The sequence below is a fragment of the Physella acuta genome, unplaced genomic scaffold, assembly GCF_028476545.2.
Source record: "Physella acuta isolate Inbredline_101_S28 unplaced genomic scaffold, ASM2847654v3 ptg000880l, whole genome shotgun sequence".
Taxonomy (NCBI): Eukaryota; Metazoa; Mollusca; class Gastropoda; family Physidae; genus Physella; species Physella acuta.
In genome coordinates this window covers 54059-77753 of record NW_026732397.1, presented here as the reverse complement: position 1 = coordinate 77753, position 23695 = coordinate 54059, and the positions used below count along the sequence as shown (strand labels likewise).

General features: G+C 41.9%; 2 protein-coding genes across 2 annotated transcripts in view; one reads left to right on the top strand and one right to left on the bottom strand.

The window, feature by feature from the left end:
* Positions 1–23695, top strand: part of LOC131952610 (electrogenic sodium bicarbonate cotransporter 1) — a 48827-nt gene that overhangs the window by 13074 nt on the left and 12058 nt on the right. The window contains exons 6-13 of the mRNA XM_059315357.1: positions 37–207; positions 11297–11412; positions 14123–14283; positions 15470–15557; positions 16864–17010; positions 17151–17254; positions 19453–19627; positions 22497–22630. Coding sequence (XP_059171340.1) covers positions 37–207; positions 11297–11412; positions 14123–14283; positions 15470–15557; positions 16864–17010; positions 17151–17254; positions 19453–19627; positions 22497–22630 — 1096 coding nt within the window. The remainder of the gene's footprint in view (positions 1–36; positions 208–11296; positions 11413–14122; positions 14284–15469; positions 15558–16863; positions 17011–17150; positions 17255–19452; positions 19628–22496; positions 22631–23695) is intronic.
* On the bottom strand, positions 201–8239 carry LOC131952603 (uncharacterized). Its single transcript, XM_059315348.1, has 2 exons — positions 8225–8239; positions 201–2004 (listed from the first exon to the last, which is right to left on the bottom strand). The coding sequence occupies exon 2, from the start codon at positions 2001–2003 to the stop codon at positions 594–596; it is 1410 nt and encodes a 469-aa protein (XP_059171331.1). The 5' UTR covers position 2004; positions 8225–8239; the 3' UTR covers positions 201–593.

Sequence of the window (23695 nt, the reverse complement as noted above, 5' to 3'; positions counted from 1 at the left end):
TAATGCAGATGCTACACGTGACCTTTATGTCCTCAGACCAGCTGCTGGACGCCTGGACCGCCAACGGGACCTTGACCCCCCTACTGAGGCGCCACCTGAGGGCGCTGTGTCTGAAGCGCCACCGCCACCGCCACGAGAAGGGCAGGCCAGAAGACAAGAAGAAAAACCAGAAGCGGAAAGATGGCGATCTCAAGGCCAGTCCGTCAGGTAGGTCATGCTGCCCTGGATGTTGATGGGACTTTAGTCACGTGGTGTTAGTTGTATACATCCATGTCATGTTTTCGTTATGTTCGTTATGCTTGTTTGACGGGGGCTGTGTCGTTATGTCTATGGCGTCAGTATGATGTCAGCATTTTGTTTATCTTTTTGATATATGGCGATATATGATGTCTATAGGTTTGTAGCGTTAAAATAATTATTATGTCCGCTGTTTTGGGATGTCTGTAAGTTTTAGTCTATCGTCAAATGATACAACACATTCTATTTTGTAATGTGTGTATGATTTTAGTCATGTCTGTATGATGTTAGTGATTTGTGCATGATGCATGTGATGTGTGCATGATGTATGTGATGTGTGCATGATGTTTCTACCGTCAACTGATTGGTCCAAACACCACACGGGTCTCGTAAATTTTCGGCCTCGATTCCGTCTTGTTTGCTCGCGAGTGCAGATAATCCACGTCAATAATATCTTCATCGCTTAACTCCCTTTGGTTCTTGCTGAACTTGTTTTTCTCCGTGATTTGCGCATGCTCTGCGGACATGAAGAGATAGCTGGTAGCGTTGTTGGTGGCGGTGGATTGCTGGGGGTGGATACAGGGGAGGAAGTACCACAGCTCCAGGTCTATAAAACACATGAATAGCGAGTAGATGATGCCCTGAGCCGCGTTGACGATGGAGAAGATGCGAACGTAGAGCTCTATGGGCGAGTCGAAGTAGCTGAGGTAGGCCACACCGTACACCATGATCAGCAACACCTCGCGGATGGTGTTGTACAGCGTCACCACCATGGCGCTGACGCTCTGCTGACGTAGGAGTCGGAGCTCCGTGACGCCGCTGAGGTGAGGCAGCTTGAGATAGAATGATCCGAAGACAGCGACGATGTCGAGGCAGATGATGGAGAGGATGAGCAGCAGCTTGAAGCCGGTGGTGATCCAGTGGTAGGAAGTCTGGAGCGTGCCGAACCCACAGAACTGGTTAGAGTAAAGGTTAATCTCTATGCTGACCTCTGCGCTAACCAGAACTACGGCTAGAATAAACGCCCCCAACACGACTAACCTAACTTTAACAGGTTTAAGGACGTAGTCCATCAAAGTAGCGATAGACAGGTAGATGTAACCGAACAAGCTTTGGTATAAGATGATGCTGCTGAAGATGACCAGGTACTTGGCTGTCCGGCACCGCGATTGGTGCCAGACATTGTTCACAGCGCTGCTGGACAGCGTGATGCCGTTGTTCAGGAGAAGAGCCGCGGCACCGAATATAAAAGACACGAATCTGTACGGTTCCGTGCGGCGTTCCTTGGACTTAATGGCCATGATGACGCTGGTGATGACGGTGACGACCAACATCACCACAGAGATGATGTGCAGCGTCAGCCGAAGATGCTCTGACGCGTCCAACGCCTTCAGTACCAGCATTATCTTCTCCCCCACAAGTTTTCTTAAATCTTCCTCGAATGTCGACGTCTCAGGGATCAAGCACTCGGAGAAGTCGGTGTACGGCTTGTCATCAAATGTCAAGTTGACATACCACTTGGCATCATGGGTGCACGTGCGGTAGGCCAACTGCCTGGGGTTCAGGAACCCGTCATCAGGACAGGGGAGGGCGACTCTGGAATCTGCAGGAGCCGGTCCCCAACACAGCTTCGAGTACTGCTCCCACTCCGGCGGGCAGTGAGGCTGGTGGGTGTGGCGCGACTTGTTCAGCATCTCCTCCAGGCACGTCTCCAGCGTGTACACCCCCCGGGGCGGCTCCCCCTGGGTGGACCCTATGTTCAGCATCCTGAAACAAATTGTACGCGAAATTCAATGACGTCATAGATAAAAAATTCAAATTCTGAAGTATAAACAAATCACACCTAGCTACGTTTAAGAAAAACTTCAAACGCTACAAAAGTGACGTGTTTAAAGCCACATTATATCAAACAGGTTTGCAAACCCCACTTGATATTTGGCAGGGATTTCAATCAATTCAAACTTCGTGTTGACGTAAAACCAAGACAAACACATTTTTCCTGCATTCAATCGATTGGGCACCTCGTATTGTTGACATTAGCATGCTAGCTATAGGGTAGAGCTTTACAGAGAGATGGGTGGGCTCTTAGGGAGACGTCACATACATAATAGGGCCGTTCTGATGCGATTTTATTAGGGACAGTAATTATATGTCACATATATGCTAGGGTCATTAGTGATGACGTATACATGGTATGACCGTTATTGGTACGTCACATGGATGCTAGGGTCATTAGTGACACGTCACATAGATGGTGGGGTCATTAGTGACACGTCACATAGCTGGTACATGGATCATTCGTGATTTCTGATACAAAGAGTTGGCGAAGCAGGGTGGTGGTGGGGGGGGGGGGGGGGCGGATTTAAATTTCCGGGGTAGGCGGCGGACACTGGTCAAATAGATATTTTCTTCGCGGTGTTTCATCTGCTGACATCAGCTAATTTCTCCCCATTTACGTCAGCTGGTATTCAACAGGGGCCTGTCGTCTTGACAAAAATATATATGTCCACACGTCTGATGTATCGTGTGGCAAACACCACACCCACATGCCCGCACACGTCGTGTTCACCCATGTCGTGTGGCAGGCACCCCACCTACCTCTCGCACACTTACACAATTCATCTTGAACGCCCCCCCCCCCCCCCCCCCACTCACTACTCAGCCTGTTTTGTTGATTAGTTAATTTTACTCACCTCGACTCAAAGATTAGTTTTACAATCTTACACGCGTAGGCCTGTTTAACAGAGCTCAATAAGGGCGTCATGATTAATGGACGTCACACACTTTACGTGTGTGTGTGTGTGTCTTAGGGGTGGGGAGAGCTGGCTTTTGTAATATTTTGTTACTAGAGTGTTGGGGTTAATTGTAAAAAAACAAAACAAAAAAAAAAACAAAACAACCTTTGCCGTTTTACGCTTCTCAGAAATCCGATGGACCATGACGTTATTTAACCATCACGTGATACCCATATCTAGTTAACAAGTGTATACATACACACACCTTGGCGCCAGTACACATTTAGTATACACAATCTGTCCCTTAAACTCTGTACACATTTGACGAGAAAAAAAACGGCCTTTCTCACGAATATCCTGACACCACTGAAACTACGGGAACCCAGTTTTAAACTGCTGTGAACTACCACTCACTAGATCAACCACGGTGGTTTCATTCATTATAACAAAAGATGTGAATTCAAAATCAGAACGGACCTTATTTTCTACAGTCAATGTGAAGATAGTGTTACGAAACGATGCATAACCTGTATCATGGAACATGAACATATCCTGACAGGAAAACATGAGCATATGTTTAGAGGAAAACGTGAACACGAGCTAGAAAAACATGAACAGAGCTGACGGGAAGACAAAAAGCCTTACATGTGCTTGGCATAGCATGACTGCATGTAACACAGAAGCTCCATCTGTCGGCGTGAGTACAACACAACAACACATTTCACACTTGCCTGACTCCACTCTGAGCAGAAACAGCCGGGAACAGCCGGGAACAGCAGCTGTTTCAATATCCAGCTGGCTAGCAGACGATTGGATGACGTATGCAAGAAATCAATTCACCCCGGGCTTTATTTGGTCTTTCTTATCACCAGCAATAACGGTAACCCCGACCATACACAGGGTTCAGGGTCCTGTTGGTATACTGACCCAGTACCCCCACCCCACCCCCGAGTTACGTGACAGCCTCTTCTCACACTCAAATTTATGGGAATTGAACGGTCCGTCGCTGTACTGGGGACCATGGCTAATTGAATGTTGGGTAGTTTGGATTTGTTAGTTAGGTCTCATAGGAATACTGTGTTACTCAAACATAGCCTAAATATATATGGGAGACAATTAGCTAATTCCTCTCCAAGGGAGACAATTGCGTAATTCTTTTTATAAGGGACACAATTTGCTTATATATATATATATATATATATATATATATATATATATATATATATATATATATATATATATATATATATATATATATAATAGATACTCTTAAAGAACGCTGTTGAAATAGATAAAGAATATTCTGGATTTAATTTAACTGCCAGATAGCCGGCAGTCTAATTGTCACTTAATCTTTGTGACGTCAATTTCCCCACTGCCCATTACAGTGACGTCACTATCCCAACTGCCGACCCTCCTCTATTACGCTACACCACCATCCCCTCCCTTCCTTCAACACAAAACCGGCAACATCGTGCATATGTTACCCAACATACTCAGTTTCTGCCGTATTATATCTGACCTTTGCACGATACTGTAATACATCACCACTCCGCACTCCGCGACCTATTTTTAGAAAGTTCAAGGCTGAAAGCCCCACAGTTAATTACCATCATGCCGTTTTGATGCAGCTAAACCACGTTGTGCTAAACAAATATGGACAGACCACAATGCACAGTATCACACCAGTAGATATAGAATCGACCCCCCCCTTCAGCCTAGTGTGTAAGACACGCGCCGTGTAGACACACTAGCGTTGATAACACACGACAAATATTTTTTGTCTAATTAAAATAAAAAAACCTGCAGGCTCACAAGTCATTAAATCTGGAGCGAGATACCCTACCTGTAACATTGAGAGCGATCACAGGGGCGATAACTAAGATATTCCTCTCGCCAGGTTAAGAAATCAATTTGGGATGGAAATATAATGTGTGCTGAGTTTCTAGTGGAAGGTGCAGTTTATTGTGTTTAGCAGCACATGATTCATCTCTGGGTAGCGTTTAGACTCTGCATAGACTGCCTGTCTAAATGGCACGCACGGTTTAATGGGTACTAGAGAAGGAATTAGCTAATTGTCTCCCTTGTATGAGGCATTAGCTAATTGTTAGAAGGGCAAATAGGGTATTGTTTGTATATAGTTTTCACGTGACAAAGCGAGGCACACACCCTGGGTTCTTGTGGAATATATTGACTATATGGTATATATATATATATATATATATATATATATATATATATATATATATATATATATATATATATATATATATATATATACCATATATATATATACCATATATATATATATATATATACCATATATATATATATATATATATATATATATATATATATATATATATATATATATATATATATATATATACATATATATATATATATATCTATATATATAAAAAGCAATGTATGTGTGTGTGTTTGTTTGTTTGTCTGTCCTTTATGCATTACTACACCTCTCATCACATCGCCGTGAAACTTTGGGAAGTTGTTGAGAATATTCCTGGGGAGGTTTCTGCGAAAAAAAAAATTTCAAATTCGCAGGGGTGGCGCCCCGGCAGGGCGCGATTTGTTTTTTCTCTATATACGGTATATAAAAATAAAAGTCTATTTTGATTTCACACTGTTCATCCGATAGGCATGAACTTTGGGGAGTTCATTATAACCCTCTAGGAAAGGGTTCTGTAAAAAAATCATATTTAATTTCGCAAGGGCGGCGCCACAGGAGGGTGCGATTTTTCTCTCTAATACGTATATAAAAAAATAATAGTGAATTGCGGTGACACCGTTCACACGATCGCCATGAAACTTTGGGAACATGTAGAGAATATAACTGGGGAGATTTCTGCGCTAAAAACATTTTCAAATTTGCAGGGGTGGCGCCCCGGCAGGGCGCGATTTGTTTTTTTCTCTTTATGCGGTATATAAAAATAATAAAAGTGAATTGAGGTGACACCGTTCACACGATCGCCATGAAACTTTGGGGAGTTCATTATAAAACTCTAGGAAAGGGTTCTGTAAAAATCATTTTTAATTTTGCAAGGGCGGCGCCACGGCAGGGTGCGATTTTTCTCTATATACGGTATATAAAAATAAGAGTCGATTTTGGTGTGACACCGTTATCCGATAGCCATGAGACTTTGAGGGAGATGATTAGAACAATTCAGGGAAGGGTTCTGTAAAAAAATAATTTTTAATTTCGCAAGGGCGGCGCCAGGGGAGGGTCCAATTTTTCTCTTTTTACGGTATATAAAAATAATAGAAGTGAATTGCAGTGACACCGTTTATCCGATAGGCATGAGACTTTGGGGAGTTCATTATAAAACTCTAGGGAAGGGTTCTGTAAACAATCATTTTTAATTTCGCAAGGACGGCGCCACGGGAGGGTGCGATTTTTCTCTATATACGGTTTATAAAAATAAGTCGATTTTGGTGTGACACCGTTATCCGATAGCCATGAGACTTTGGGGGAGTTGATTAGAACAATTCAGGGAAGGGTTCTGTAAAAAAAACCTTTATTAATTTCGCAAGGGCGGCGCCACGGGCGGCTGCGATTTTTCTCTATATACGGTTTATAAAATTTCGTTTTCACACCGTTCATCCGTGTACCATGAAACTTTGGGGAGATGATTAGATCACTCAATGGTAGGGTTCTGCAAAAAATATTGTTTTATATTGCAAGGGCGGCGCACCACTGGGGGGGGGGGGGGGTGAGCGATTTTTTTTCTCTATACACGGTATATAAAATATAAAACTCGGATGCGGTTCATCCGAGTGCCATGAAACTTTAGGGAGTAGAAGATCTAGATGAGAATACTCCCGATAATATTTCTGCGAAAAAAAAACAACTAAAGTTTCTTACGGGCGGCTCCATATAGGGTACAACTTTCGTCAATACACGGTTTGGCGCCGAGTTTTAGAGCGACTAAGTTGGCACTTGACATCCGTTAATCGAGCGTCCTGCATAGCGAGTAAGGGGTACTACTATATTCAGCGCTAAAACTACAACAGGCTTCTAAAAATAACTTTGTAACGCGAGGAAACCCTGTACAGTTTCGTCACCTTGCGAAAGATGAAAAAATAACGGTTTGAATATGAGGAACCTACTGTAGAGTTTCGTCACTTTGCGAATGATGCAATAAGCATCTATTATTAGACGATCCAGGCCGAAATTGAGACCGAGCATCTAATAATAGACCATTAGTAACGCTAGCATATTGCATCAGACAAACTGATGTTGAAAACACGTCAAATAATTTTTGTATGTGTTAAAGAAAAAAATCCTGTTCATTTGTGTCACTTTAGCGAATGACGAAATCTGCATCATTGTTTACAGGATGCTATTTGGCACGCTGGGTTATCCTATGAGCACGATGGCGCCTGTTAGTTTTAAGGAGCCAGGGGCCTTACGCTGCGCCTCTGCGGTAGTGTAATCGGGAGGTGGGGGGGGGGGGCTCCTGAGAGCGCCCCTCTACGTCCCTGACATATGGGTGGTCACCGAAGTGTGTTCTAACTAATTATTTCGGTGAGTGATTAATATACACTCAAGGTTTTCATGCGGTAGTGTAGGAAAACCCGTGTCCCGATAATTATTATCCAAGCGCAGGCATTTAAATAACACAGTTTTAGAAAACAAGGTGACGCGTGTAAGAACATATGATTGGTAATGCATTGGTGATATCCTTCTAATATATTTCGTCAGACTTTATTCTATCCCCGCGGCAACGCGCGGGGGACGGGTACGCTAGTATATATATATATAGAGAGAGAGAGAGAGAGAGACTTTTGAATAGTTTTATAAAGTGAAAATACATTTTAAACCGGACATTCTCCGCCTCTGTTAAAGTGAACTAAAATAATAACCCTCCCATCTGTATTGGACGGCTATCACTAACTAGCGGCCTAATATACAGGTAGCATTGGTTGTATTTATCTCTTTCATTTAGCAGTATAACATTACCAGCTGAAACTGTACTAAAACTGCACAGCTGTGGCCGGTGAATACAGCTTCGCATGAAATATTCTGTAACTTAAAGGCCTAACTTCAACTATACTATTTGTTACTATTGATAGCGCGTGGAATTTGTTTACTTAAGTACTCGAATTCTCGTATTTAAACGTATAAAACGTAGATTGTTCTTATATATATATATATATATATATATATATATATATATATATATATATATATATATATATATATTCATGATAATGTGACTAGATCAACTCACCTGATTTTCTACTTCAGCACTGAATTAACCACTATCTGATATTCGCCTCGTTAATCACACTCCGCAGCATGGCTGTGTGCTGCTCACTGTTGCGAGTGTTGTAGCGAGTGTTGTAGCGAGACACTGCCAGCAACAATATCAACAACTACAGCAGCAGGCTACATCAGCGCCAGCCCGCACCTCGCTACAGACGGCCTCACAAGCCGGGGGTGTCGTTTACAACGTGGGTGTTTTAATAATGTGGGGGGGAGGGGGAGTGTTGGGGCTATTGTGGGGGGAGGGGGGGTTAGCGTGGGGTAGCATATATATATATATATACAAACAACATATTTTCCAGGTATACATATCTACATCATATACTTGTATACAGTATATATATATAAATATATATATAAATATATATATAAATATATATATATATATATATATATATATATATATATATATATATATATATATATATATATATATATAAATGTTCTATTTAGGCCTATATATGAGTATGCTTACACGTGTATATGTATGTATATATATATGAATATCAATATGTACATGAATTTTGTATATAGGTATATATGTATATAAGCAACAGTTTTATATTCATATCACACCTCTAAAGTCCCCTCTCCTCCTTGCATTATAACCTGATCTGATAACGTCAACCTACCCTGAATTCTCGCTGCAGGACAATATAATATAAAGATTACTTCCCAATATTGAGGTAATCTTGTAAAGTCGAGTTGGATCAAAATTTGTATAAACTAATTAGCCCACCGGCACTACATATTAATGACATAATACATCATACATAATGACAAAATACACCAAATCGATGTATTTTACCATGCTGACGTCATACGTTATTGGTGGGATGGATATTATTTAGACATATATAATAATATTATTAGCAAACGCGGTTTTAATTTATTTATATCCTTTCTGTACGTTTACATGATGTGGCCTACGTAATTCGTTCAGATCTAGTAACAACTGCGTAACAAATGATTAATCAACATCTATCTGTATGTTCATACAATGTATGAATCGTTCTACAATAAGAGACAGAATGCTTCATTTTATATCAATCGGCCTCTTATCAGCATGTTGTATCAATATACGTGTATGTTTACATGTGGTTACAACCTGCCTAATTATAGTAACAATTGATCTAAACGTATATTTATAGGAACAACCAGCCAACTTTTACTAAAAAAGACTGACTTTAAAAATCGGCCTACAATTAGAAACAATCAGCCTCCAGATTAGAATGTTGTATCAATATGCATGTTGTAACAATCGGCATACATTTAGAAACAATCGGCCAAGTTGTTGACATGTAGTTTGCCACAACTGTAAACTCGTCAACACCTCACCTCATCAATACCTCATCACTACCTCATTAAGTGAGATTAAAACAAAATGAGGCTGACAAAGTTAGAACAAAGAGATAAAAAACAACAACAACAACAAACAGCGAACACAGGGGAGGGTCGCGCTGTTTGTTCAAATCTTTGTTTGTTTAGTCACGTGAGACCGCTAGACTAGAGAGCAAAAATTGAGATGGAAATCAAAATAACTTGTTTTCATCAGTCTGGTGGAAATAACGAATTCAGGTACTCATCCATGGATTGTGGAGTGGGTGGGGGGGGGGGGGGGGGTTAGGATTGCTGGATGAGGGTTGTGAGTATAGGGGTGTGGAGGTGGGTGAAGGCTGGAAGGGATGAGGGTGAGGCTAGGTGGTTAAGATATTTTTGAAGAATGAATGGATGTATTTATGTATTTTGATTGGCGTAGATCTTGCTATGATAGACTTCCCTTTTAGTGTGAGTAGATTTATGATGGTGTGTGATCCACCACATCACTGGCAAAGTTGGCCAACTGTTTGGTCCTATAGTTGGCCAACTGTTTGGTCCTATAGTTGGCCAACTGTTTGGTCCTATAGTTGGCCAACTGTTTGGTCCTATAGTTGGCCAACTGTTTTGTCCTATAGTTGGCCAACTGTTTGGTCCTATAGTTGGTCAACTGTTTGGTCCTATAGTTGGCCAACTGTTTGGTCCTATAGTTGGCCAACTGTTTGGTCCTATAGTTGGCCAACTGTTTGGTCCTATAGTTGGCCAACTGTTTGGTCCTGTAGTTGGCGAAATTTATGGCCATGTAGCTTGCCATATGTCAATGGCCAGCCTATCCCACATTCACTGAATGACATAACATTTATCCAACCAACGTTCTGTTCACAGTCTAGTATTTGCCCAAGGATCGATTTGTCCACTTTGTTAATATGTCATTGTCTCTGTCTACTTATGTCTATTTGTCCACTTTGCTAATAGGTCCCTGCCTATGTATACTTATGTCTATTTGTCCACTTTGCTAATAGGTTCCTGCCTATGTATACTTGTGTCTATTTGTCCACTTTATATATTGTCTCTCTACGTGACCACTCTATATTTTTTGCCCGTGTATTGACTGCATAAGGGGTCGGCGTGGTCGAGTCGGTAAAGCTCATAGTTGCTAAACCGAAAAGTCTCGAGTTCGAACCCTCGGGCAGATGAGGCTCGTTAGCCACTCTTCTAGGAGAGACAACTCAACAACTTCTGCCTAGTAGTTTGTTCTTGGTTGGACAAAGGCTATGGAAGCAAATCCAAAATGAAAAGCAGGCTGAAATCGGAGTCAATGACCTTAATGGCGCAAAACCAGTTGACACGCATACTTAATTGTGTTGGAGGCGTGGTCGAGTTGGCAAAGCTCATGGTTGATAAATTCGAAAAAGCTTCGAGTTTAAACCCTCTGGCAGATAAGGCTCTATCACTACCAACTCTAAAAAAACAATTAAGAACGAATAATAATAATAAGAAAACTGCATATAATTCACATCTGTTATCTACATATATATGTCATTTTTTTTTATTTCCACTATGTATGTGATCTATATGTCCCCTCTGTATGTGACATATATGTCCCCCCTGTATGTGACATATATGTCACCTCTTTATGTGACCTATATGTCCACTGTTGTATGTGACCTATATGTCCCCCGTGTATGTGCTATATATGTCCACCTCTGTCCACCCCCAGTGGCAGGAGAGATGAGTACTGTGGCCAGTGCTATCAGCATCAGCAGTGAGGCGGCCTTTGACAGTGAGAACAGCGAGGTCAGCCTCAGCTCCCTTGATGACGAGGCTTCAAAGAAGGTAAGCATAGAGTTACCGGACCTGATTTAATAAAATCTATGTAGTTACCGGACCTGATTTAATAAAATCTATAGAGTTACCGGAATTGATTTAATAAAATCCTTAGAGTTACCGGACCCTGATTTAATAATATTTATAGAGTTACCGGACCTGATTTAATAAAATCTACTTACCTGATTTACTAACTATCCTATAGCGTTACCGGACCTGATCTACTAAAACCTATAGGGTTACCTGTTACTAAAACCAAAAAAGTTACCGGATTTACTAAAATCTTTAGAGTTACCGTACCTGATTTAGTAAAATATGTATATAGTTACCGGACCTGATTTTCTAAAAGATCCATAGTTACTGGTCCTGGTTTACTAAAATAGAGTAATTGGACCTGGTTTATTAGAATATTTCCAGACTTACCGGACATGGATTGATTAAATATTTATAAATGTATTGGACCTGGTGTGTTAGAATAAGCATGACATTATGGTTTTTGCCTGACATTCGTCAGTCTGGTGTACAATTACACGTCAACGCCCCAGTAACATTTGCAGTATGCTGTATACTATAAATAAAACAATTAGACAGCCTCAGGGGAGGTGACCTCTAACCTTTACACAATTTTGTGGCCACGTTGACAAAATGTTTTCAGTACTAAATTCCCACAGATGCCACTCACACCCGTACCCGACACACATACCCCTCGCCCCCACACAGTCCTCACATGCACGTTCCAACATATTCCAATACTAAGATAAATAAAACATACGTAGTTTGAGCTAGGCTAAAACTCATGGGAACAGTTGACATACATACATGGTGTTGTATTAAAGTACTCAGAATAAAATGTTAGAGAGGCTTGCACAATAAAACACTACACGTATATACTTAGCATCTGCACAAACATAATAAAACAATTTTACTGATACACAACACACACAAATAAGCACAACACAGAAATACACAAACCACACAGTCAAACACTCACTCAAACTAAAACACATAATCAACCTATTAATAAGCAAACACAAACAAAACAAAACAAACAAAAACACACGATAACCACATACAAATACACACAACGCGCACTAACAGGAAAAAAAAAACATTCAAAAAATACACAAAAACGCATATACTAAAAAATACATTAGAACACACACTACACACACAAACCCACACAAACCTCCACACACACCACACACACACTATCGTGTGGAGTGTGTTGTTTATGACACGTAGGCCTACGTCACCATTTTAAAATAAAATATCCCGTTTCGCACGGCCCCTGCCAGTAATTAAAGGCTAGCTACATTTTTAATTAATGATGTTCAGTCTGATGTTTAGTGACGGCTGAAAGTCACATGACATGACACGACATGACACGACATGACATTGACATTGAATGACATTGACATTTCATGACATTGTAGGACTAAGCTGTAGACTGCCAATCACAGCCTCCTGATGTATTGCTGTGCTCTCTTTGAAAGCTATAATAGCGACAGCCAGTGAATATTTCACGGGCAACAACTGGCGGTTATTGTCCTGATCCAGCCCGAGTTATCCCTCCTACAGTCCATCTGTTGATTAACCAGCGTGCCTTTCCCGTGCGATTTCCCGCGAGAGTGTGACCTTCACCTTGGCGTTGTAATGTTGGCTCAACTCACGGCTCTGTGTAGGGGTTGGGGTTAAACAGGTGGGGTCGGAGTCAGGCGTCATGTCGACATGCAGCCATAAAGTCATGGAGTCATAAGGTCATACAGTCACAAGGTCATGGAGTAATAAGGTCATGGAGTCATAAAGTCATGGAGTCATAAGGTCATACAGTCACAAGGTCATGGAGTAATAAGGTTATGGAGTCATAAGGTCATGGAGTCATAAGGTCATGGAGTCATAAGGTCATGGAGTCATAGGTCCTACAGTCACAAGGTCATGGAGTCATAAGGTCATGGAGTCATAGGTCCTACAGTCACAAGGTCATGGAGTCATAAGGTTATGGAGTCATAAGGTCCTACAGTCACAAGGTTATGGATTCATAAAGTCATACAGTCACACGGTAATGGAGTCATAAGGTTATGGAGTCTATGGTTATGGAGTCATGAGGTTCTCGAGTTATAAGGTCATGGAATCGTAAAGGGCATTGAGTCATAAGGTCATGGAGTCACACGATCATAGAGTGATAAGGTCTTGGAGTCATACAATAATAATGTCCCAGTAGTATAAAAAGAAATAAGAGTTTTGGCGTCATAAAATAGTGGCGTCACGCAGCTGTAGTGAGAGGTGAAAAGGACAGATGACAATCTAAGCACATTATAGCCTGATCAATCACCACAACCCCCCCCCCCCATTACGTATTAAAATCTTGAAATTATTTCAATATAAAATAATTGTTGCCATTGTTTGGAAGAAGACGTAACAAAATGTCAGGGTCCGGAAAGGTTTCGGTACAAGTCAGACACACATTTATTTTAATCTCGACAACAGGTGTCAGATGTTCTTGATGATAGTTGTGTCTTGTGTTGGCACAGACAGACAGGTGTCACAACAATAAGTCATGTTGATGTCAGTGTTGTGACGGGTTAATGTCACTAATGTTGTCATTGTCGGTGTGTGTTACTGTGTGAGTGCTGACCTGTGGGTCACGTGACTTGTAGAGCAACTCTTATAGTGTTGGTGCCTTACATCTGGGTCACTATGTTCTGCTTCCCGGTTCCAGATCACCAACGACAGGTTCCTGAGGAAGATCGCCAAGGGCAGTGAGGTGGCCAACGTCATGGTGGCCGAGGTCGAGGACCTCAAGACGACCTTGTGTGGCCTGGTGCGTCTCAATGATGCTAGGGTGCTGGGGGACATCTCAGAGGTCAACCTGCCCTCCAGGTACTACTCACTTTCAACATATAGGCCTATATATATATATATATATATATATATATATATATATATATATATATATATATATATATATATATATATATACATAAATATATATGATTACATGTATCTTAATACATGTTAGTAAAATGTTGTTAAATGGGACGGAGTGTTAAAGAGCTAGACTGCTGACCCGAAAGTTTGGAGTTTACATCCGGGTTCAAGTCAGTAGACCGTCCTTGAGTCAACCTAGCTCTAATGGGTACCTAACACGCTAGGGCAAGTAAAGACGGCTGGGCATAGTGCTGACCACACTATACCTTCATATATCGAGGTCACAGAAACAGGTGAACTTTACTTCACTTGCCCCATAGACCATCAGGCTTGGAAGGGAAACTTTAATACTTTACATAAAATATTGTTAAATTTAGAGATACCATCGGTTATCTCATTAGCTGTTTAGAAAACAGCACATGATGATCGCACATAAAATGAAGTCCCAACACAAATCTCCTCAAAAAATATTTTAACCGCTAACGTTGCCTGTAGAAATGGCAGCTGGCATTTGTCTAGCATCTAGGACCGGTTGACCTGAGTTAATTAGTAATGTGATGAGTGCCCCTGGGGTATAGTTACTCACCAGCATTTTAAAACAACTGGTTCACACACTTCTGACACAATTGTTGTGTTGATTCGCTATATGTCCGTCTGTGCCTTTTGGTATATGGGGTATATATGGTATATATGGTATATTATGTGGTATTTGTTGTATGTGCTATATTAGGTGGTATATGTGATGTATATAGTATATTATGGGATATATTTGGAATATGTATTATATGTAATACATATGGTATATGTGGTATATATGGTGTATAATATATATTGTGTGGTATATCCATACAAAAAAACACAACGTTCTTATTAGTGGTATAGCTAATAATATCTAATCTAAAGCTTGCACACGCCAATTCGCTATACATTTAAAACTTTTAAATTAGACCGGATTCATTTATTAACATGTGGTCTGATTGGTCAAGTAATAAAATATGAAACGTTATTAAACAGTTAACAAACTGCTGACAAACGTATTAATAAAACTCATTCAAACACAACTTTCTTGCATCAATACATAAACACGTGACAACAATCACGTGACAATTCTGTAAACCATCTTGTTTGTTCCTCCCAGATTCGTCTTCCTCCTGCTGGGACCTAAGGGAAGTCTCCAGGACAACCAGGAGAGTGGGCGGTGCCTGTCCACCATGTTTGTTGATGAGGTTCGTTATCTCGCTCTTCTACATTATCTCTTTCCACACCCCTAATTTAAATTTAACTTATTTGATCTTGCAGTTTCTTATTTTAATGATATGTACAGACCAAAATATTCTTTGTCAAACAAGTCATTTTAAGTACATGAACAGTCAAGTTTTACTCGTTTTACAAAAGTTATCTTTTGTACACCAGTCACGTGACTAGTTAACTGAAACTGGTCATACGTCTCTGGTTTAGCTAGAATTGAACATTCAACTATAACAGAACACACTCACCTGTATGTTATGACGGCAGGTATTCCGTGACTTACACCTGTATGACGGCAGGTATTCCGTGACTTACACTCACCTGTATGTTCTGACGGCAGGTATTCCGTGACTACACCTGTATGACGGCAGGTATTCCGTGACTTACACCTGTATGACGGCAGGTATTCCGTGACGTACACCTGTATGTTATGACGGCAGGTATTCCGTGACTTACACCTGTATGACTGCAGGTATTCCGTGACTTACACCTGTATGTTATGACGGCAGGTATTCCGTGACTTACACCTGTATGACGGCAGGTATTCCGTGACTTACACTCACCTGTATGTTATGACGGCAGGTATTCCGTGACTTACACCTGTATGACTGCAGGTATTCCGTGACTTACACCTGTATGTTATGACGGCAGGTATTCCGTGACTTACACCTGTATGACGGCAGGTATTCCGTGACGTACACCTGTATGTTATGACGGCAGGTATTCCGTGACTTACACCTGTATGACTGCAGGTATTCCGTGACTTACACCTGTATGTTATGACGGCAGGTATTCCGTGACTTACACCTGTATGACGGCAGGTATTCCGTGACTTACACTCACCTGTATGTTCTGACGGCAGGTATTCCATGACTTACACCTGTATGTTATGACGCCAGGTATTCCGTGACTTACACCTGTGTGACGGCAGGTATTCCGTGACTTACACCTGTATGTTATGACGGCAGGTATTCCGTGACTTACACCTGTATGTTATGACGGCAGGTATTCCGTGACTTACACCTGTATGTTATGACGGCAGGTATTCCGTGACTTACACCTGTATGTTATGACGCCAGGTATTCTGTGACTTACACCTGTATGTTATGACGCCAGGTATTCTGTGACTTACACCTGTATGTTATGACGGCAGGTATTCCGTGACTTACACCTGTAATGACGGCAGGTATTCCGTGACTTACACCTTGAAGGCAGGTATTCCGTGACTTACACCTGTATGACGGCAGGTATTCCGTGACTTACACCTGTATGTTATGACGGCAGGTATTCCGTGAGGTGGCTTACAAAGCCAGAGATGTTGACGACCTTGTGGCCGGCATAGACGAGTTCCTGGAACAGCTGACCGTGCTACCCCCGGGGGAGTGGGACCCTAAGATCAGGATAGAACCACCAGACAAAGTTCCAGACCAGGTATAGTAGACACCAACTTTAGTGGTCAAGTCTACCACCACACGCTTCTACAAATATATATAGCACCGCCGGACAAAAAAATAAGTCTATTTAAAACCTGTTTGTAGTCACACGTTTAGAATGCTTGTGATGTTTCGCAGAAATTCCGGAAGATTCCATCAAAAGCTCAACTTGCCGGACATTCAGGGGGTGGGGGTCATGAGGAGGAGAGTCACGTGGATCCTGACCTGGTGATAAGTGGACGGTAAGTTGTAGAGTGGTTGTTACGTGAGTGGTTGGTTGTAGAATGGTTGTCACGTAAGTGGTTGGTTGTAGACTGGTTGTCACGTAAGTGGTTGGTTGTAGAATGGTTGTAAAATGGTTGTCACGTAAGTGGTTGGTTGTAGAGTGGTTGTCACGTAAGTGGTTGGTTGTAGAATGGTTGTAAAATGGTTGTCACGTAAGTGGTTGGTTGTAGAGTGGTTGTCACGTAAGTGGTTGGTTGTAGAGTGGTTGTCACGTAAGTGGTTGGTTGTAGAATGGTTGTAAAATGGTTGTCACGTAAGTGGTTGGTTGTAGAGTGGTTGTCACGTCAGTGGTTGGTTGTAGAGTGGTTGTCACGTCAGTGGTTGGTTGTAGAGTGGTTGTCACGTGAGTGGTTAGTTGTAGAGTGGTTGTCACGTAAGTGGTTGGTTGTAGACTGGTTGTAAAATGGTTGTCACGTAAGTGGTTGGTTGTAGAGTGGTTGTCACGTGAGTGGTTGGTTGTAGAGTGGTTGTTACGTGAGTGGTTGGTTGTAGAATGGTTGTCACGTAAGTGGTTGGTTGTAGACTGGTTGTCACGTGAGTGGTTGGTTGTAGAGTGGTTGTCACTTGAGTGGTTGGTTGTAGAGTGGTTGTTACGTGAGTGGTTAGTTGTAGAGTGGTTGTCACGTCAGTGGTTGGTTGTAGAGTGGTTGTCACGTGAGTGGTTGGTTGTAGAGTGGTTGTTACGTGAGTGGTTAGTTGTAGAGTGGTTGTCACTTGAGTGGTTGGTTGTAGAGTGGTTGTTACGTGAGTGGTTGGTTGTAGAGTGGTTGTCACGTAAGTGGTTGGTTGTAGAATGGTTGTAAAATGGTTGTTACGTGAGTGGTTGGTTGTAGGCTGGTTGTCACGTCGGTGGCTGGTTGTAGAGTGGTTGTCACGTAAGTGGTTGGTTGTAGACTGGTTGTTACGTGAGTGGCCAGTTATAGAGTGGTTGTCACGTGAGTGGTTGGATGTAGAGTGGTTGTCACTTGAGTGGTTAGTTGTAGAGTGGTTGTTACGTGAGTGGTTGGTTGTAGAGTGGTTGTCACTTGAGTGGTTGGTTGTAGAGTGGTTGTTACGTGAGTGGTTGGTTGTGGACATAATGGCCAAGTTAGGGACACGATGGCCAAGTAAGGGACACGATGGCCAAGTTAGGGACACGATGGCCAAGTTAGGGACACGATGGCCAAGTTAGGGACACGATGGCCAAGTTAGGGACACGATGGCCAAGTTAGGGACACGATGGCCAAGTTAGGGACACGGCCACCGAGTTCGTGGCCGTGTTACACAGCGGCCAGACATAAAAACCTTTCGAGACATTCAGCCGTAGACGTTTGCTCTACGACTTAGAGCGAAAGGTACAAACTCTAACCATCCTTAATCACCAATTTTACCAATTACCACCAACACCACCACTACCACCACTACCACCACTACCACCACTACCACCACCAAACCTACAACAACCAACCCCATCACCACCAACCCTACCACCACTTTCAACCTTACAACAACTAACCCCACCACCCCTACCACCACCACGAACCCTACCACCACCACCACCAACCAACCACCACCAACCCTACGACCACCAACTCTACCACCACCACCACCAACCCCACCACCACCAACCTACCACCACCAACCCTACCACCACCACCAACCCTACCACCACCACAACCAAACCTACCACCACCAACCTCACCACCACCAACCCTACCACCACCACCAACCCTACCACCACCACAACCAAACCTACCACCACCAACCTCACCACCACCAACCCTACCACCACCACAACCAAACCTACCACCACCAACCCTACCACCATCAACCCTACCACCACCAACTTACCACCACCACCACCAACCCTACCACCACCACCCCTAACCCTAACACCACCACCACCCCTAACCCTACCACCACCACCACCCCTAACCCTACCACCACCACCACCACCCCTAACCCTACCACCACCACCACCAACCCTACCACCACCACCACCACCACCACCAACCCTACCACCACCACCACCACCAACCCTACCACCACCACCACCACCCCTAACCCTACCACCACCACCACCACCCCTAACCCTACCACCACCACCACCAACCCTACCACCACCACCACCACCAACCCTACCACCACCAACCCAAATGTCACCTGTCATCCCCAGTCCATTTGGTGGCCTATGGAATGACATCAAGCGTAAGCTGCCCCATTACGTCAGCGACTACACCGACGCCATCCACATCCAATGTCTGGCATCTTTTGTCTACATCTTCCTGGCCACCCTGACGCCAAACGTCACCTTCGGCGGCATGCTGGGACAGGAAACAGACCAGTACATGGTAACGATAATTTTTTTATCGTCTAGGTTTGACAGATTCTGTCTCATTACCTATAGACCTACTTCACACATCGAAGTTTTTTAAATGAAGAAAGAAACCCTTTTGAACAGTAAGGTCACAGTGGCAGGTGAAGTAGAGTTCATCTGTTTCAGTGACCTTGACATATGAAGGGTTATGTTGTCAAGCACTATGACCATGTTCCTGTACTTTCCCTAACGTGAGCCGGGCACAAATCAGAGCTGGCTGGACTGAGGAACCCAACGGACTCGAGCACTGGACTAGAACTCGAGACTTTCGCGTTAGCGGTCGAACGCTCTACCATTCAACCAGCTGTTTCCAAACTGTAAGGCTCGTACACCTGGGAGGCGAGTGTTCCTCACCTAAGGAGGCGAGTGTTACTAATCGTTTATAGGTCAGATCTTCAATAGCCACGGCACGTGCAAGGGAACACGTGAAAGCTAGAATTATAATATATAACAAAAAATATCAAGAAATAATAAAATACATGTTTACATATATTGTAATATTCGATAATCAACCTAATAATTTATTAAATTTCTTTTTAAAAAACTATGCTATAAACACATTGCAATGATTAAAAATAGATTTACACTGAATATTAAAATTTAGCTAGTTACTTCCCATTGAAAAGATTTAAAAATTCAAGGGATACAACTTATATTTAAGGTTGTATAAAATCTTTAAAAACGGGTAGATTCAGTAGCATTAAATATAAATATACATGTAATTGTAAATTTATTTAACACATTACAAATATTAAATGCTTTTAAGTCTGCTTGTCTAACCTTTGTGATTAAGAACTTTTAGAATGGTAATTAGAATCTATTTTAAAATAGAAAACCAAAAATATTTTAAGTAATTCGTTTGTACAAGAATAAATGTATTATTAAGTTCAAGATTGCATTCATACTTACCAATGAGCATATTTTTAATTTTTGAAAAAAAAAATTGGCTACGAAACAATATGTAGTGGATCTCACTTATTAAACGTACAATCGGGATGACATTTGTTCCTCAAATCGTATATAGCAGATAACAGTTATTCATACCTTACTTACCTGGATAACTCAAACAGAAAAATGGAAAAATTGTTAGCAAACTGCTAAATTCAACAATTCTTTTCATTTTTGTCGCAAATGTATCCGTCTTAAGGTCGCTATCCACCATTTGGTCTGTAGACATCTTCCCAAGACTGACCAAATACCCATACGATTACTATCAACTAGGTAACACGAACCCGTCTGTGGTCATTTTTCAGGGTGTTATGGAGTGTATTATCTGAACTAATATTTCAGGGTGTTATGGGGTGTATTATCTCACCTCCTATTTCAGGGTGCGATGGAGTGTATTATCTCTCCTCATATTTCAGGGTGCGATGGAGTGTATTATCTCACCTCATATTTCAGGGTTTTATGGAGGTATTATCTCACCTCATATTTCAGGGTGTTATGGAGTGTATTATCTCACCTCCTATTTCAGGGTGTGATGGAGTGTATTAACTCACCTCATATTTCAGGGTGTGATGGAGTGTATTAACTCACCTCATATTTCAGGGTGTTATGGAGTGTATTATCTCACCTCATATTTCAGGGTGTGATGGAGTGTATTATCTCACCTCATATTTCAGGGTGTGATGGAGTGTATTATCTCACCTCATATTTCAGGGTGTGATGGAGTGTATTATCTCACATCATATTTCAGGGTGTGATGGAGTGTATTATCTCACCTCATATTTCAGGGTGTGATGGAGTGTATTATCTCACCTCATATTTCAGGGTGTGATGGAGTGTATTAACTCACCTCATATTTCAGGGTGTGATGTAGTGTATTATCTCACCTCATATTTCAGGGTGTGATGGAGTGTATTATCTCACCTCCTATTTCAGGGTGTTATGGAGTGTATTATCTCACCTCATATTTCAGGGTGTTATGGAGTGTATTATCTCACCTCCTATTTCAGGGTGTGCTGGAGTGTATTATCTCACCTCCTATTTCAGAGTGTTATGGAGTGTATTATCTCACCTCATATTTCAGGGTGTTATGAAGTGTATTATCTCACCTCCTATTTCAGGGTGTTATGGAGTGTATTATCTTACCTCATATTTCAGGGTGTTATGGAGTGTATTATCTTACCTCATATTTCAGTGTGTTATGGAGTGTATTATCTCACCTCCTATTTCAGGGTGTTATGGAGTGTATTATCTTACCTCATATTTCAGGGTGTTATGGAGTGTATTATCTTACCTCATATTTCAGGGTGTTATGGAGTGTATTATCTCACCTCCTATTTCAGGGTGTCATGGAGTGTATTATCTCACCTCCTATTTCAGGGTGTCATGGAGTGTATTATCTCACCTCCTATTTCAGGGTGTGCTGGAGTGTATGATCTCACCTCATATTTCAGGGTGTGATGGAGTGTATTAACTCACCTCATATTTCAGGGTGTGATGGAGTGTATTATCTCACCTCATATTTCAGGGTGTGATGGAGTGTATTATCTCACCTCATATTTCAGGGTGTCATGGAGTGTATTATCTCACCTCCTATTTCAGAGTGTTATGGAGTGTATTATCTCCCCTCCTATTTCAGGGTGTGATGGAGTGTATTATCTCACCTCATATTTCAGGGTGTCATGGAGTGTATTATCTCCCCTCCTATTTCAGGGTGTGATGGAGTGTATTATCTCACCTCATATTTCAGGGTGTCATGGAGTGTATTATCTCACCTCATATTTCAGGGTGTGATGGAGTGTATTATCTCACCTCATATTTCAGGGTGTAATGGAGTGTATTATCTCACCTCATATTTCAGGGTGTCATGGAGTGTATTATCTCACCTCATATTTCAGGGTGTAATGGAGTGTATTCTTGCCGCGGCCGTGTCAGGTATTATCTTCGCCCTCTTCAGTGGTCAGCCTCTCAACATCCTGGGCAGCACAGGTCCCATGTTGGTGCTGGAGAAAATCATCTACACCTTCTGTAGGTATGTAATCACTCCCTTACACTTACACCTGTAGGTGAGTTGTCACTCCCCTACACTTACACCTTCTGTAGGTAAGTAGTTCCTTCCTTACACTTACACCTTCTGTAGGTAAGTAGTTCCTTCCTTACACTTACACCTTCTGTAGGTAAGTAGTTCCTCCCTTACACTTACACCTTCTGTAGGTAAGTAATCACTCCCTTACACTTACACCTTCTGTAGGTAAGTAATCCCTCCCTTACACTTACACCTTCTGTAGGTAAGTAATCACTCCCTTACACTTACGCCTTCTGTAGGTAAGTAATCACTCCCTTACACTTACACCTTCTGTAGGTAAGTAATCATTCCCTTACACTTACACCTTCTGTAGGTAAGTAGTTCCTCCCTTACACTTACACCTTCTGTAGGTAAGTAATCACTCCCTTACACTTACACCTTCTGTAGGTAAGTAATCCCTCCCTTACACTTACACCTTCTGTAGGTAAGTAATCACTCCCTTACACTTACGCCTTCTGTAGGTAAGTAATCACTCCCTTACACTTACACCTTCTGTAGGTATGTAATCACTCTCTTACACTTACACCGTCTGTAGGTAAGTAATCACTCCCTTACACTTACACCTTCTGTAGGTAAGTAATCACTCCCTTACACTTACACCTTCTGTAGGTAAGTAATCACTCCCATTACACTTACACCTTCTGTAGGTAAGTAATTCATTCCCTTACACTTACACCTTCTGTAGGTAAGTAATTCATTCCCTTACACTTAAACCTTCTGTAGGTAAGTAACCACTCCCTTACACTTACACCTTCTGTAGGTGAGTAACCACCCCTTACACTTACACCTTCTGTAGGTAAGTAACCACTCTCTTACACTTACACCTTCTGTAGGTAAGTAGTTCATCCCCTAAACTTACACTTTCTGTAGGTAAGTAACCACTCCCTTACACTTACACCTTCTGTAGATAAGTAACCACTCCCTTACACTTACACCTTCTGTAGGTAAGTAGTTCATCCCTTACACTTACACCTTCTGTAGGTAAGTAGTTCCTCCCCTACACTTACACCT